General features: G+C 36.0%; 1 protein-coding gene across 4 annotated transcripts in view; it reads left to right on the plus strand.

Annotated features, from left to right (window-relative positions):
* Vps13 (vacuolar protein sorting 13C) overlaps positions 1 to 13,890 on the plus strand; it is a 1,645,987-nt gene that overhangs the window by 1,091,900 nt on the left and 540,197 nt on the right. For all 4 annotated transcript variants that reach the window (XM_090373229.1, XM_090373247.1, XM_090373239.1 and 1 more), the window contains exon 49: positions 7,300 to 7,437. In XM_090373229.1, coding sequence (XP_090229355.1) covers positions 7,300 to 7,437 — 138 coding nt within the window. The remainder of the gene's footprint in view (positions 1 to 7,299; positions 7,438 to 13,890) is intronic.

A 13,890-nucleotide genomic window follows, 5' to 3' on the forward strand; every position in this document is an offset into this window, starting at 1 on the left:
TAGTTGAGAATCCTGTCCTAAAGCCAGCTTGCTCTTTCGGTTGATTCTCATCAAGTATTCTTTCTAATTGTTAGTAATGACCCTTACAAACAACTTGTAGATGTGGGATAACAAGCTAATTGGTCAATTTCCAATTTCTGATTTATCCCTTTTCTTATGCAGCAAAACTATGATTGCATTATTCCACTCTTTAGGTCTCACGCCTTTTCTAATGCATTTTGTGAAGAACCTTGAAGAATTTGTGGGTTGGTTACTCACACACTAGCAAGGCTTTTGTGGATTTATTGGTATTTCTGTGCCATGCTTCTTCCTCCCAATTTTAACAACTCTACAGTAACTTTATCTTCCCCCGGGGCTTTTCTCATTCTTCATTTTCTTCAAAGCATGTTCTACCTCATCAGGAAGGATATCAGGTATGTCGTATGTGTTACTAATTTGTGATCAATCTTCCGCACTGCTGACATTCCCTCGCTCCTTGTATAATTCTCTATCATAGTCTTCTGCTATTTGAATGATGCCTTCTCTGCTATTTATCAGTTCACCATCGGCATTCTTAAGTTTCAGTATCATTTGTCTTTCTGTATTACTGCTTGTGGCTGCTGATGTAAGTCCTTTGTTTTCCCTTAATGCTTGTTCTATTTTTCTTGTGTTAAATCTTCTTATATCCTCTCTAAATCTCGTTCTAATGGCTTTGCATCACTCAGTATACTCAATTTTATACTTGTCAGCATTTACCTTGCTCTTCATTTGTTGTCTTCTGTTCATCGTGACAAGTGTTTCTTGACTAATTTTTTCTTCTTTGGATTTATTTTTACCTGCTTCTACAGGGATAGGATACACTTAAATAGAAAGGGTGCAAGAATATTTGCCGATGCTATCGGGGCAGTGTTAGAAAACTGCTAGCTTCGGGGGATACAAGGACTAATAGATTAACAGTAACCACTAGCAGAGGTGAAAGTGATTCTTGCACTGCTTCTATTGGAATGAGCAGCAACTTGGAAAACAAGATGCAGGGTATTTCAGAGACTGCTGGGAGTCATTGCGTGTGTGTTATCAGACACTCAGCCTAAAACACTGATGGATCCAATATCTCTCTATTACAGAAGATTTAGGAGAAGTCCGGTTGGCTTGCCACCCTAAAATCCACTCATGCACACCTTCTCGATGGTAAGCCCTGTTACGTCACTTAGGTGGCAACGAACGTGTAGAGTGGTTCTCTTCAAGACGCCTGGTCAGCGTGAAGAGGAAAAGACCAAACCCTCCAGCAATGAGAGCACAACAATACAAATGGCCCTCAGTCCCCAGCAGCTTTCACTCTCCCTCTTACGGCAGCGAGAGGATCAGAGTGGAAGCAGAGGGTGCTAAGAATCTCTGGGTACGACCAGGCTGCCATGCACGGAAATTGAACTTGGCCTGTTATAACGTACGATCACTCATCGGTGAAGACAGGATATTAGAGCTGGAAAAGGAATTAGAAAATGTGAATTGGAATACCATCGGTTTGGCTGAAACAAGAAGAAGAAATGAATCACTTATAAGTTTATCAAGTGGAAATCTGCTGTACACCAATGGAAACAGTGAAAGGAGTGAAGGTGGAGTTGGGTTTCTGGTCCATAAAGATTTTAAAAACAACATTTTGGAATTCAAAAGTACATCACCAAGGGTGTCAAGACTAATACTCAAGATTTCTAAGAGTTACAAGCTAAAGATTATAATGATTTATGCACCAACATTGAGCCATGATGATGAAGAGGTTGAAGAAATGTAAAGAAATGTACACTGAAATTGAGAGTCTGCTAGATGAGCAGAAAACCCACTACACTATTATTATGGGGGACTTCAATGCTGAGGTTGGAAAAAGGCAAAACAGCACAGAAAGAGGAACTATAGGAAATTTTGGAATTTGTGAAAGAAATAAAAGAGGTGAAAGACTTGTGGAATTTGCAGAATCTCAAGGAATGTCAGTAATGAACACTTTTTTCAAGAAAAGGGTGAACAGAAAGTGGACATGGAAGAGTCCAAATGGATTAACAACTAATGAAATCGACTTCATCCTCACTAACAGAAGATATATTGTGAATGATGTTACCGTCCTGAATAAGGTAAATGTTGGAAGTGATCACAGAATGGTAAGATGTACACTTGATATAGATGTAGGAAAGGAAAGGAAAAAACTGACTCGAGTAAATAATACAAAGGTCTTTGAAATAACAGAGGAGGAGAAAAAGCAGTATGTACTGGAACTTAAGAACAAGTTTGAGCTTCTGCAGACTGCTCAGGACCAATATATCGACGAGGAATATTACAACTTTCTGAAAGTGATAAAGCCCAAGAAACCTATAGGGAAACAGAAATCCAAAGAAGAAAAAATTAGTCAAGAAACACTTGTCATGATGAACCAAAGACGACAAATGAAGAGCAAGAAAAATTATGATTTTCCATATATTATGATTTTGAAGAAAATATATGAGAGTGCTACATCCTTCATTGGACTAGACAAATACAGTAGCAAATTTAAAATCGAGAAAGGAGTTCGACAAGGAGACACAATATCTCCGAAGCTGTTTACTGCTGCCCTTGAGGAAGCTTTCAGAAGATTAGACTGGTCGCAGAAAGGAGTCAATGTGAACGGAGAGTACCTAAACCATTTACGATTTGCAGATGACATTGTGGTCATAAGCCACGATCTCAAAGAATTAGAGGAAAATCTTAATCAGTTATGCACAGTTAGTAAGGATTTTGGACTAAAGATGAATATGGCTAAAACAAAAGTAATGATGAACAAGTATGCCACGGAAAGGGAAATAATGATTGAAGGAGCAGTAATTGAAAAGGTGGAGTCATATACTTATCTGGGACAAGTTATTAGCTGTAATAATGATAAATGGCTGGAAGTCAAGAGAAGAATAAATTTTGGATGGATAGCATTCAGGAAATATAGTCACATACTGAAGAGCAATATCCCAGTTTGTCTGAAACGTAAAATAATGAATCAATGTGGATTGATTCATTATTTTCAATCAATACTCCCCACCATGACTTATGGAAGTGAAACTTGGGCACTCACCAAAAGAATGGAAGAGAAGCTAAGATCTACACAGCGAAGAATGGAACGAATTATATTGGGAATCAGACTGTTAGATAAGAAGAGAAACACATGGATTAGGCAGCAAACTCAAGTAAAGGACATTCTTATCAAAACTAAAGAACTAAAATGGTCTTGGGCAGGACACATAGCTCGAAGACATGATGACAGATGGACTAAGAAAATAACAGAATGGTACCCAAGAGGAGCTAGAAGAAAACCTGGAAGACAAAGGCGGAGATGGATAGATGAAATTCATGAGTTTTTGAGTAGTAAATGGATGGCCAGTGCTCAAAACAGAAGGAACTGGAAAGTTGCTGGAGAGGCCTTCATCCTGCAGTGGATTGAAAATGGCTGATGATGATGATGAGGGTAGCTAAGAATAGGAACAAGTGGATTTTGGTAAATAAATTTGATGAATTTCGCGTATTGCTCAGAACATTCAAAAGCAGATATTGTTGGGATATCAGAGATGTGGTGTCACACAGATATAAGGAATGCAGAACTGGAATTTGGGGGGAGTACAATTTGTACAGCAAGGATAGACAGGATAGTAAGAGAGGAGGGGTTATACTATTAGTTAAGAAACTCTTAAAATCCAAGGAAGTGAAGCCAGTCGACGAGTCAGTTTGTCGAGCCAGTCGAGTCAGTTTCGTGTGACATAAGCATTGGGAGATCAAAATTGAGAGTAGGAGTGTGTTATTGGCCTAACGACTCGGATGAGTATAACAAGGAACTCAAAAGGGAAATAGATTGGGCCAGTAAATCAGAGAGTCTTATAATGGGGGATTTTAATTTCCCAGATATTGACTGGAATTTGTGGGTTGGTTACTCACACACTAGCAAGGCTTTTGGCGATTTATTGGATGATTGTTTTCTACATCAGCATGTTTGGGAGGCAACTAGAGGGAGTAATACTCTTGATTTGATTATCAGTAGTGATTCTTCGTGCATTAAGAATCTGCAGATAAAGGAACCACTAGGTGGCAGTGATCACAGTGTGCTGAAGTGGGATTTACTCAAAGAGATAACTACCATCAGGGGTAAAGGGAAGGGTTATTGCTTTCGTAAAGGTGACTATGATGGTCTGAGACAGTATTTAAATTCTATACAGTGGGACCAACTGATGATGTTACCAACAGCAAATTCAAAATGGGAGGCATTCAAAGAATTAATCTTGGAAGCTACTAGGCTTTACATACCAACTAAGAAATATTGTTCAAGGTTTAGGCCTAAATGGATGTCAGATGAACTAATGAGACATATGACAGAGAAAATAAATGCATGGGATACATGTAAATTAAAATGTGACACAGAAGCCTATGATAGATACAAGTTGATCTGTAACCAAGTTATAAAGGAGGTTAGGCAGGCGAAGGCAGATTACGAGAAATCTTTGGCAAGGGATGCAAAGAAAAACAGCAAAGGGTTCTTTACTTATGTAAACTCTAGAAGGAAGGGGATGAATCAGATTGGTCCACTTGATATCGATGGGTCAACTGTTGATGATCCTGCTCAGGTAGCTAACAAACTAAATGAATATTTTGCATCTATATTCACACATGAGGAGTTATTCAGTGAGCTAAATGCCAGAGATGTATTCAAATTTGCCAGTAAGCTAGATAATCTTGTAATAACTGAGAGTAAAGTGGAGGAGAAATTGTTGAAGATAAACACATGAAAGGCACCTGGGGTGGATGGGATCTATCCAGTTATATTAAAGGAGGCAGCAAAGGAAGTAAGCAAACCTTAGCCATAATTATGAGAGCTTCCTTGGACTCAGGGGAAGTATCCATGGACTGGAGATGTGAAAATGTGACCCCAATTCACAAAGGAGGATCAAAGGGCGACACAAGTAATTATAGACCTGTTAGTTTAACTTCTGTTCCCGGAAAATTAATGGAGGCACTGTTTAAAGAAGCACTGCAGGATCATCTAGACAAGACTTCAGTTATAGCTAGGACACAGCGTGGTTTTGTTAAGGGGAAGTCTTACCTTACCAATTTGATTGGATACTATGATGCAGTCACAAAAGAACTGGATGCAGGGAATAACTTTGATATTATATACTTGGATCTTAGAAAGGCTTTTGATACTGTTGCACATGGAAGACTGCTGCACAAATTGGAGCAGTGTGGCATTGGAGGCAAATTGCTGCTATGGATAAAGGGGTGGTTGATGGGGAGAAGACAGAGAGTGGTATTCAATGGACACTGCTCATCGTGGACTAATGTTATTAGTGGAGTCCCTCAGGGTTCAGTATTGGGTCCATTATTGTTTTCTGTATTTATAAATGATATTGATGATGGTATATCAAGCTTAATGTCCAAGTTTGTAGACGATACGAAGGTTGGCAGGGTTGTGAAGGACACTACTGACACTATGCTACTGCAACAGGATCTGGAAAGGTTGAGCAAATGGGTTGAGAGGTGGCAAATGAAGTTTAACATTGACAAATGTAAAGTACTACATATGGGAAACAGCAACCCCAGAGCAACGTATCAACTCTGTGGTACTACACTGACAGTGGTAGAGAATGAAAGGGACCTGGGGATGGTTGTGCAGATGGATATGAAGTTCTCTGAGCAGTGCAGACTGGCTGCAGGAGTAGCTCATTGTGTATTGTCAACGATATATAGGAATTTTTCTAGCAGGGATAAAGAGGTGATTATTCCCTTGTATAAGGCAATGGTCAGGCCACACCTAGAGTACTGTATACAGGTCTGGAGGCCTCATTTCAAGAAGGATGTAGAGCTGCTTGAACGAGTACAGAGAAGGGAAACAAGATTAGTGAATGGAACAAAGGGGTGCTCTTATGAAGAAAGGCTTAAGTTTTGCAAATTACAGTGTCTGGAGACTAGGCACCAGTGAGGTGATCTGATAGAGGTGTATAAAGCCTTGAATGGTTTGAGCATGCTCAATGCTGATGGGATACTTCCTCTTGCTCAGAATAATCACCTGAGAGGGCATAAATTCAAATTGAGGAAAGACAGGAAGATGTAGGATAGATGTGAGGAAATTTGCCTTTAGCCAGCGGGTGGTTGGTGGAACAGACTTCCATCCCTTGTTGTGGAAGTTGATAGCCTAAATATGTTTAAGGCTCAGCTGGACAGGTATTTCGAATGAACAGAGGGGTGAAGTGGAAGTGGTTATTTTTTATTTATTTATTTATTTATTTTATTTTATTTATTTATTTATTTTTTTGGCTTATGCTGCATAAGCTTGCTTTCTTGCATCAAATGCCTCTACTAATGCTAATGCTACTCCTTTAGGTAGAAAATCTTTAGGTAGAATAGGGGTTGCCTGTATATTAAACAGGTGGATATATTACATATATATTGATATGTTCAACTAATTATTTGGTGTTACTTTTATGTACAATTATTTGGATAAGTTGATTAAGTTGAAAAAATTAAAAGATGTTTTTAACGTGAGAATTTATAGGCATTACTATCAGTCACACACATGTGGAATTAAAATACTTCACTACATTTGGCAACATTGGATTTTTTAAATGTTTTGAGATCCAAAATATTAATGCTTGGAATACAGCTTTTGATTTAAAATCCCTTTACAATATCTTTTTGTGATCATAACATGATGATTTTTAAATTTAAATCTGTATTACAAGTGCTAATGTTTTAAATTTGTGAAATTTTTGTACATCCTTTGTCATCTTTTAATGAAATATTTTTTTTCCCATATTTTAAACATAGATTTTTATTGTAAAATACAAATAGTATGTATATGTCTATTTTTTTTTAAGGTATATTATATGTGCATTTGTGTAACTATGGTGCTGATTAAAGTGTACATATAAGTGTTTAATAAATATATATAGGAATGCATTACTTGTTAGGAAAGTGTTGTATATACAAAATCAGAACTGTCTACAAAGAAAGGTATACAGAAAAAGAAATTGCATTTAATCTTATAGTTTATGTAAGGAAATTTTTTGTTATAATTGAAATATTAAGAGATGCTTCCATAGAAGCTGTTTAGCAGTTAATGATCTGTGCTGGAGTCTACTGATTTAGTTCAGTATATCAGTGTGCCATCAATCATAGATAGATTATTAAATTTCCATGTAGGTTATATATTGACCAACCAGAAAACAATTCCTTGAAATTTTCTTCTGAATCTTCATTTCTTTCAATTTCCTTTCTGTCTAATCATGTATATTAATACTTGTAAACTTGTTTTCCTTTTTTCAGGTTGCAGGAGAGGTTGAGCGCATATTCTTTGAAGAAACTAACAAGAAGACTATGATAAGTGCATTTTATAAATTGCATTTGCATCCAACTGTAGTACTAAGAAATTTATTGCCTATTTCTCTTCACTATTCTTTGCAAGTGAGTCAGTTTCACAGTTTCTTTCTGGAGTCTGTATAGATATAGAAGTTAATTAATATAACTCTTTAGAATAAATCTCTGGAAAGCTCTAGGATATTTTTAATAATTATTAAAAATTATTACTTTACACAGCACTGAAGTTGAGTCCATATCTTGGAATACCCACTATCCTCTAACACACATTGGGCTACATCTAGTGCAGAAAACAGTCAAAAGTCACATTGCAAAGAGATGAAGAATGGCTACTTATATCAGCATGATCCCTGCATCATAGCTTCTCATTTTTGCCAACAAAACAGTGTTTTTGAGTATGCTGCATTTATTAAATAAAGGTTTCCTCGATGGATACACCCATTGTTAAATTTTGCTTTTCTCAAATCACTCTTTGTTTGTCAAAGTCTTTGAAAACATGTTTAATGACATAGTGTTGTTTTTTCCTGTTTTTTAAATCCTACAACTATAGGACTAAAATATACAGTTCTTAACCCTTTCTAGTCTAGCATCATTTTCACTATTTTCCCCATTGCACAGCTTTATCAATGAAACAAATGACCAGTTGAAAGGTGATGTTCAAAAATTATTTATTTTCAGATTTACATCAGTTAATATATAAAACAGCATGGCAAAACAGTTTAAAAGCTCTAATGCAATATTTCTTCTTGGAAGAAAATATTCACAAAACCTTCCATCTGGATAATTGGCAATGTTTTTTTTACTTTAGAGCCTCTACTTGGAATTTCTTGTTTAAGTTACTTTGTGACTTCTACACTAGGAAAAGGAAAAAAATAAATAAATACTGCCTGCCATTAACAATTGAACATAAACTTTAACATTAGTAAACATACATTTTCCACTTTTCTAATCATTTATATAATTAGATATCCACTTTTCTGATAATTTATATGAAGCATAAATGGATCAGTACAGTGGGAAAACAGATTGTATAATTAGAAATGTGATGGTCATGCTGGTTTCCACATTAGACTTCAGGACAGAAAACAAACAAACAAACAAACAAAAAAAAAAAAAAAAACACTGCTTGCCATTAACTATTGAATATAAACATTGATTTAGTTTTTCATATTTTTTATGTGAGGTATAAATGTATGAAGTATAAATGTTTTTATACTGCAGTAATAAATATTTTTATATGAAGTATAAATGGATGGCAGTACAGTAGTGTATAGTGTGTTCGTGTCTAACGGCACCAGGGGTTCCCCCATCTCCACGTTGCTTTCATTGTAGGTGTACCAGTTCACTGGGATGGCCAGAGATTTAAAAGTGTATGGATTTTGTAAGTGTAGTGTTGTGTTTCGTTGTTCTTCTGGCCATTTCTTCTTCTTCTTCTTTGGTCCTTAGCTGGCAGCTGGCCATTTAGCCGCTAGACCCCTGCTGGGGGCCCAATGTTGTCCACACTATGCCTCGTGGAGGCAGACCAGGCACCCAGTAATTTTAAGTTTTCACTCTGGCAGGTCCTGCCACCTAATTTCCTGAGATTTCAGTGGTAAGGACCTAAAATAAAAATAATAAAAAAAATAAATTAAATAAATAAAAAAAAATAATAATAATAAATAAATAAAATAAAATAAATAAATAAAAAAAAATAATAATAATAAATAAATAAAATAAATTGATTGCTGGGATGAAAACTGTCTTATAATAGAGTGCCAGCGTTCTCTTGTTGAGGCCGCCCCAGTCTCTATGTGAGACCCTGGCCACCAGGGCTGAGTAGTTCCTTCGTTCTGATGTATTTAAGGTGTGGCTGAAAGGATAGTTTGCTGTCTAGGAGAATACCTAAATATTTGAGCTGTGGTGCCAATTTTATCGTGCTCTCATCAATTTTAATTTGGGGTGGTCTACGCAGGTCGAGAGAGCCTTTAAGGAGAATGGATGAGGTTTTCGCAGGTGATATTGTGAGAAAGTTATTTGCTGCCCAAGTTTGAAGCAGTTGAAGGGCATGGTTGGCCAGGGTCTCAAGCTGAGCTCTTGAGTTTGCTTCCACTGTAAGGATGAGGTCGTCTGCAAAAGCGTGGGATTTGACTTCTCCCAGGTCCATTCTCAAGAACTCATCGAAGACAATGTTCCAGAGCAATGGGCTCAGCACAGGAAGGTTACAGCCTCTGTAGATCTGTTTTACTATATTCTTGTACGGGGTATTGATCTCGACCTTTCTCTGTGATAGGTAATCTTTTATGGTGTTAGATGGCAGTACAGTGAGAAAACAGATTGTATAATTATAAATGCTGATGGTCATGCTGGGTTTCCCCATTAGACTTGAGAAGGACATAAAACAAACAAACAAACAAACAAAAAAAAAAAAAAAAACACTGCCTGCCATTAAATATTGAATATAAACATCAATTTAGTTTTTCAGATTTTTTATGAGGTATACATAAATAGCAGTATACCTGAAAAACAAATTTCATAATGTGTGAGGAGGGTTCAAAAAAGATTTGTATTCACCCAGAAGCAGTTATGATAGGAGATTGAAACAAACACCGCATATTACACTTTTTCAATATAGTCACCAGAAAAAAGTGACACACTTTTGCCACATCTCAGTACACTTCTGCAGGCCCAGCTTTGTAGAAGTCCACTGATTGTCCTTCAAACCACAAGTCACCAGCAGAAATCACCTGAACATTAGCAACAAAGTGCTTTTCATGGAGAAAGGACTTCAGGGCAGGAAGAGAAAGAAATCCAAGTGTGAAAGGTGGGGTGAATAAACAGAATGTGGCAATATTTCAGTTTTTCTTTGCACATCAACAACATATCATGTGCATATTGTGCCCTTTCCTTCTTCTGGTAAGAGGTCTGAAGTCTGGAATCCATTTAGCAGATACTTTTCTCATACTGGAGCTAGTTCTTTGACACTAATACAGTGATCTGCTGGGATTAATTCCTCAATTTTTGCAACTCTGTCTTTTGTTACAGCAGTTGCTGAGCATCCTGGGAATTCTTCATTGTGCATTGAGGTTCTTCCACATTTGAATTGTTTGTACCAATGTGCAATGACACTAACCGTAGGCAGCACTCTCCATAAACAGTGGCCATTTCTTCTTGGATTGTTTCGGGTGGTTTCTCTTGCAGAAAGAGAATCTGAATCACTGATCTGTGTTCCGCTTTATCCATTGTGATACTTCATTTCTTTCAGTGCTGCAAAGAAAAAAAAATTGTCAGATCAAAACCAAAATTTATGTGATTGTTATAGAGATTTTAAGGTATCAACAAAAAAAATTTCATCTTTCTATCACAACTACTTTTGGATAAATATATAAATTTTTTTTGAATCCCCCATATACTTAAATATATTTATAGTATAATTAAAATTTAATTATATTTATGAAAGAGCAGAAAGAATCTTTTTTTGAAAGCATAAAAAAGTGAGAGGGCATTTCCTTTCTATATAACTTTCTTAATGCATTGTTATGTCACGCGGGGCTTAAATGCATCGAAAACAGTTAAAGAGATGAAGGAAGCGTATGGTATTGAGTGTCTTGATAGGACTGTCATATTTAAATGGCACAAGCAATTCACTGACGGCCATGATTCTGTTGCTGATGACCCAAGACCTGATCAGCCATCCTTCTCAACAACTCCTGAGCAAATTATAAAAGTCCAGGAAATCTTGGATGATGACATGCAAATTATACTCCATGAATTAGCTGTTATTATGTCCATTTTATATGGTAGTGCTCACAATATTGTGAAAGATCACCTGAAAATGTTGTGAATCTGTGCATGCTGGATTCCACACAATTTGACTCCAGAACAAAAACAGCAGAGCAGACTTGTGCAAAGAAATGCTTGATCGTTTTGAAACATAGCATCAAAACTTCTTAAATCAAATAGTAACTTGTGATGAAACTTGGATTTTTTACTATGATCCTGAGACAAAACAACAGTCTTAAGTGACTGGAAGCATTCTGATCCGCCAAGACCTAAGAAATTTTGAACTTCTCATTCAGCTGACAAACAAACGGTTCTTGTGTTTTTTGACATAAAAGACATTCTTGTTACACATTTTGTGCCTCGTGAAATAAGTATTAATAAAGAAACATACTCTGAGGTTCTCAAAGTCAAGATTTGCCGTGCCGCACCATTCATGAGAAACTTCAAGAAGTTTCCAGTGTGAAGTGGTTTCTCCATCAAGACAATGCCAGGCCCCATACAGCTAATATTGTGCAGCCAGTGACCACTACCATAGGTGCTGAGGTTCTTCCACATCCCCATTATTCACTGGACTTAGCCCTGCATGGTTTCTTTCTATTTCAACGTCTGAAGGATGCTCTGAAAGGCCAGCATATCACGCCGAATAATGATTATCGCTGAGCCACAATGGAAGCACGTCAAGAGTCTGTTGAAAAATGGCTTGCAAGAACCATTTAAAACATTGGTACAGTGGTGGTGAAAGTGTGTAAAGTTCAAGGGGGAGTATTTCAAGGAGGAGAAATCCACAGAAGATTCAGATGGTGACAATTAAGATAAAATCTAGCACTAGTCCATGAATTAAAATATTATTCCTCGTACATGTTATTAGTAATGTGGTTGTTGATTCATGTGTTTCCAGCCCTTTTTGTGAAAAGTCCTGTTGTGATATTGAATTTGCAAAGATACTTCCTTTGCAAAGTATTTATTACTTTGCAAAGGAAGAATCTCCTGAGTAAAGCAAATAGTTATATTCATGCCTTTTATCATCATCATCAGTCTTGTGACTGGTCAGTTCCTCTGATGAGCTATCGCCATCTCTGTCTCTCCTGTGCTGTTTGTTTTAGCTCCTCAGAGTTTTGAAGTCCTGCTGCATCCAGACCCAATGAAGGTCATTTTTGGTCTACCCCTTGGAAGTTTTCCCTCCAGAGTCCCCTCTATTGCATCCAGAAGCTAACTACCGTGTTGAATCACGAGGCCCACCCATTTTAGTCTAGTTGATCTTATTCTACCTAAAATTTTCCTTTGTTCTTGGACACTTGTTAATACTTCCACATTTGAAACTTTTTCAGTCCATTTAATTTTTTCCATCCTGTGCCAGCACCACATCTCGAAGGCCTCAAATCTCTTTTTGTCTCTCTTTGTTAGAATCCATGTCTCTGACCAAATATATTTTTATTATTTTCTTCCTAATTTCTTGTGACATCTTCAGTGTAATCAAGGACAGTTTAGTCTTGAAAGATTCATGCCTTTAGAAATAATAAATTGTCTTTGCCTTTTTTGAACGTTCTTTCAGAAGTGTCTCAGTTTAATTAATTCAAAAATGTGTCTCAGTCTAATTAATTCAAAAAGTAGGAAATAAATCAATGGGCTTCTTAGTGTGTGCATGTTTTTAGTTTGTTACTGTGGTTTGAAGTTAAACAAAAACTAGAACATTTACATAACAATCTTAACTCTATTAAATATTTTTTATGACAACTTTGTTTAGATTAAATTAAAATAAAAATTTAACAAAAGTTAATTAGGACATAAACCTGTGGTCACTGAAGAAGCAAAGAGAAGAACATGAGCAAAACATTTGTGATTGTTAGATTCTATTAGTAATAAATAGATTTGGAAGTTTACAATTCTCTTAGTTCAACTATTAAGTTAATGTCCATTTTTTCTTTTTCAATTTATCTTTTAATTATCATTTGATTGATTCCTACTGAATATGAAATGTGTTGGAAATCATTCATCAAGATTCAAAATACATTCAGTATGTAAAGCTAAAGGTTTTTGAACAGTGCAAGGAGAGAGCAGAGTAAAATAAAAAAGTATAATATGTAACTGTATTTGAACTAGTTTCATTTGTACTTTAAAAATATTTTAGTAGCAATCATGCAAAAAAAAAAAAAAAATTATGTGATAATATTAACATGTTGTCTTATCAAATACATTGAAAACAATAATATACACTTTTGACCTAGTTATAGCTTATGTAACTAATGAGAATATGGCTCAGTTGGGTTTAAACAAAGCCATTAGATTTTGGTACATTATTTGAGCCTTGTTAAAAAAATTACTTATATATGATGAGCATATATGAATTGGTCCTAGCAAGATAGCTGTTAATTATGATGTTGATTAAAAAGTCTTATGTTTAGTGGAAATTATGATCATTGTGTGTTACATAAATAGCACATAAAAATATAACTCTTTATTTAATTATATTAAGTAAGTACATTTCTCACCAGTTTTCAACAAATGTGTTTCTAATATGGGGCCAAATGTCAGTTTACTAAGAAATAATTTGTGAATTTAAAATTTGAAGTCAGTTTTATGCTTATGTTACCTTATTAACACTAATATTATATATACCTGATGTTATTTAATGGCATTTTAATGAATTGTTCAGGCCATGTGTTTTTGTATATATTAAGCAAGGGGGAATGCACATGTGGCTTCTGAGTCCCCATGACTGCTTGTATAATGAGAACTTCTGAGTTTGACACATCTAAATGGATCACAAAAGCTTTGTAAAGG

The sequence above is a fragment of the Mastigoproctus giganteus genome, chromosome 1, assembly GCF_048544385.1.
Source record: "Mastigoproctus giganteus isolate SK-2022 chromosome 1, ASM4854438v1, whole genome shotgun sequence".
Taxonomy (NCBI): domain Eukaryota; kingdom Metazoa; phylum Arthropoda; class Arachnida; order Uropygi; family Thelyphonidae; genus Mastigoproctus; species Mastigoproctus giganteus.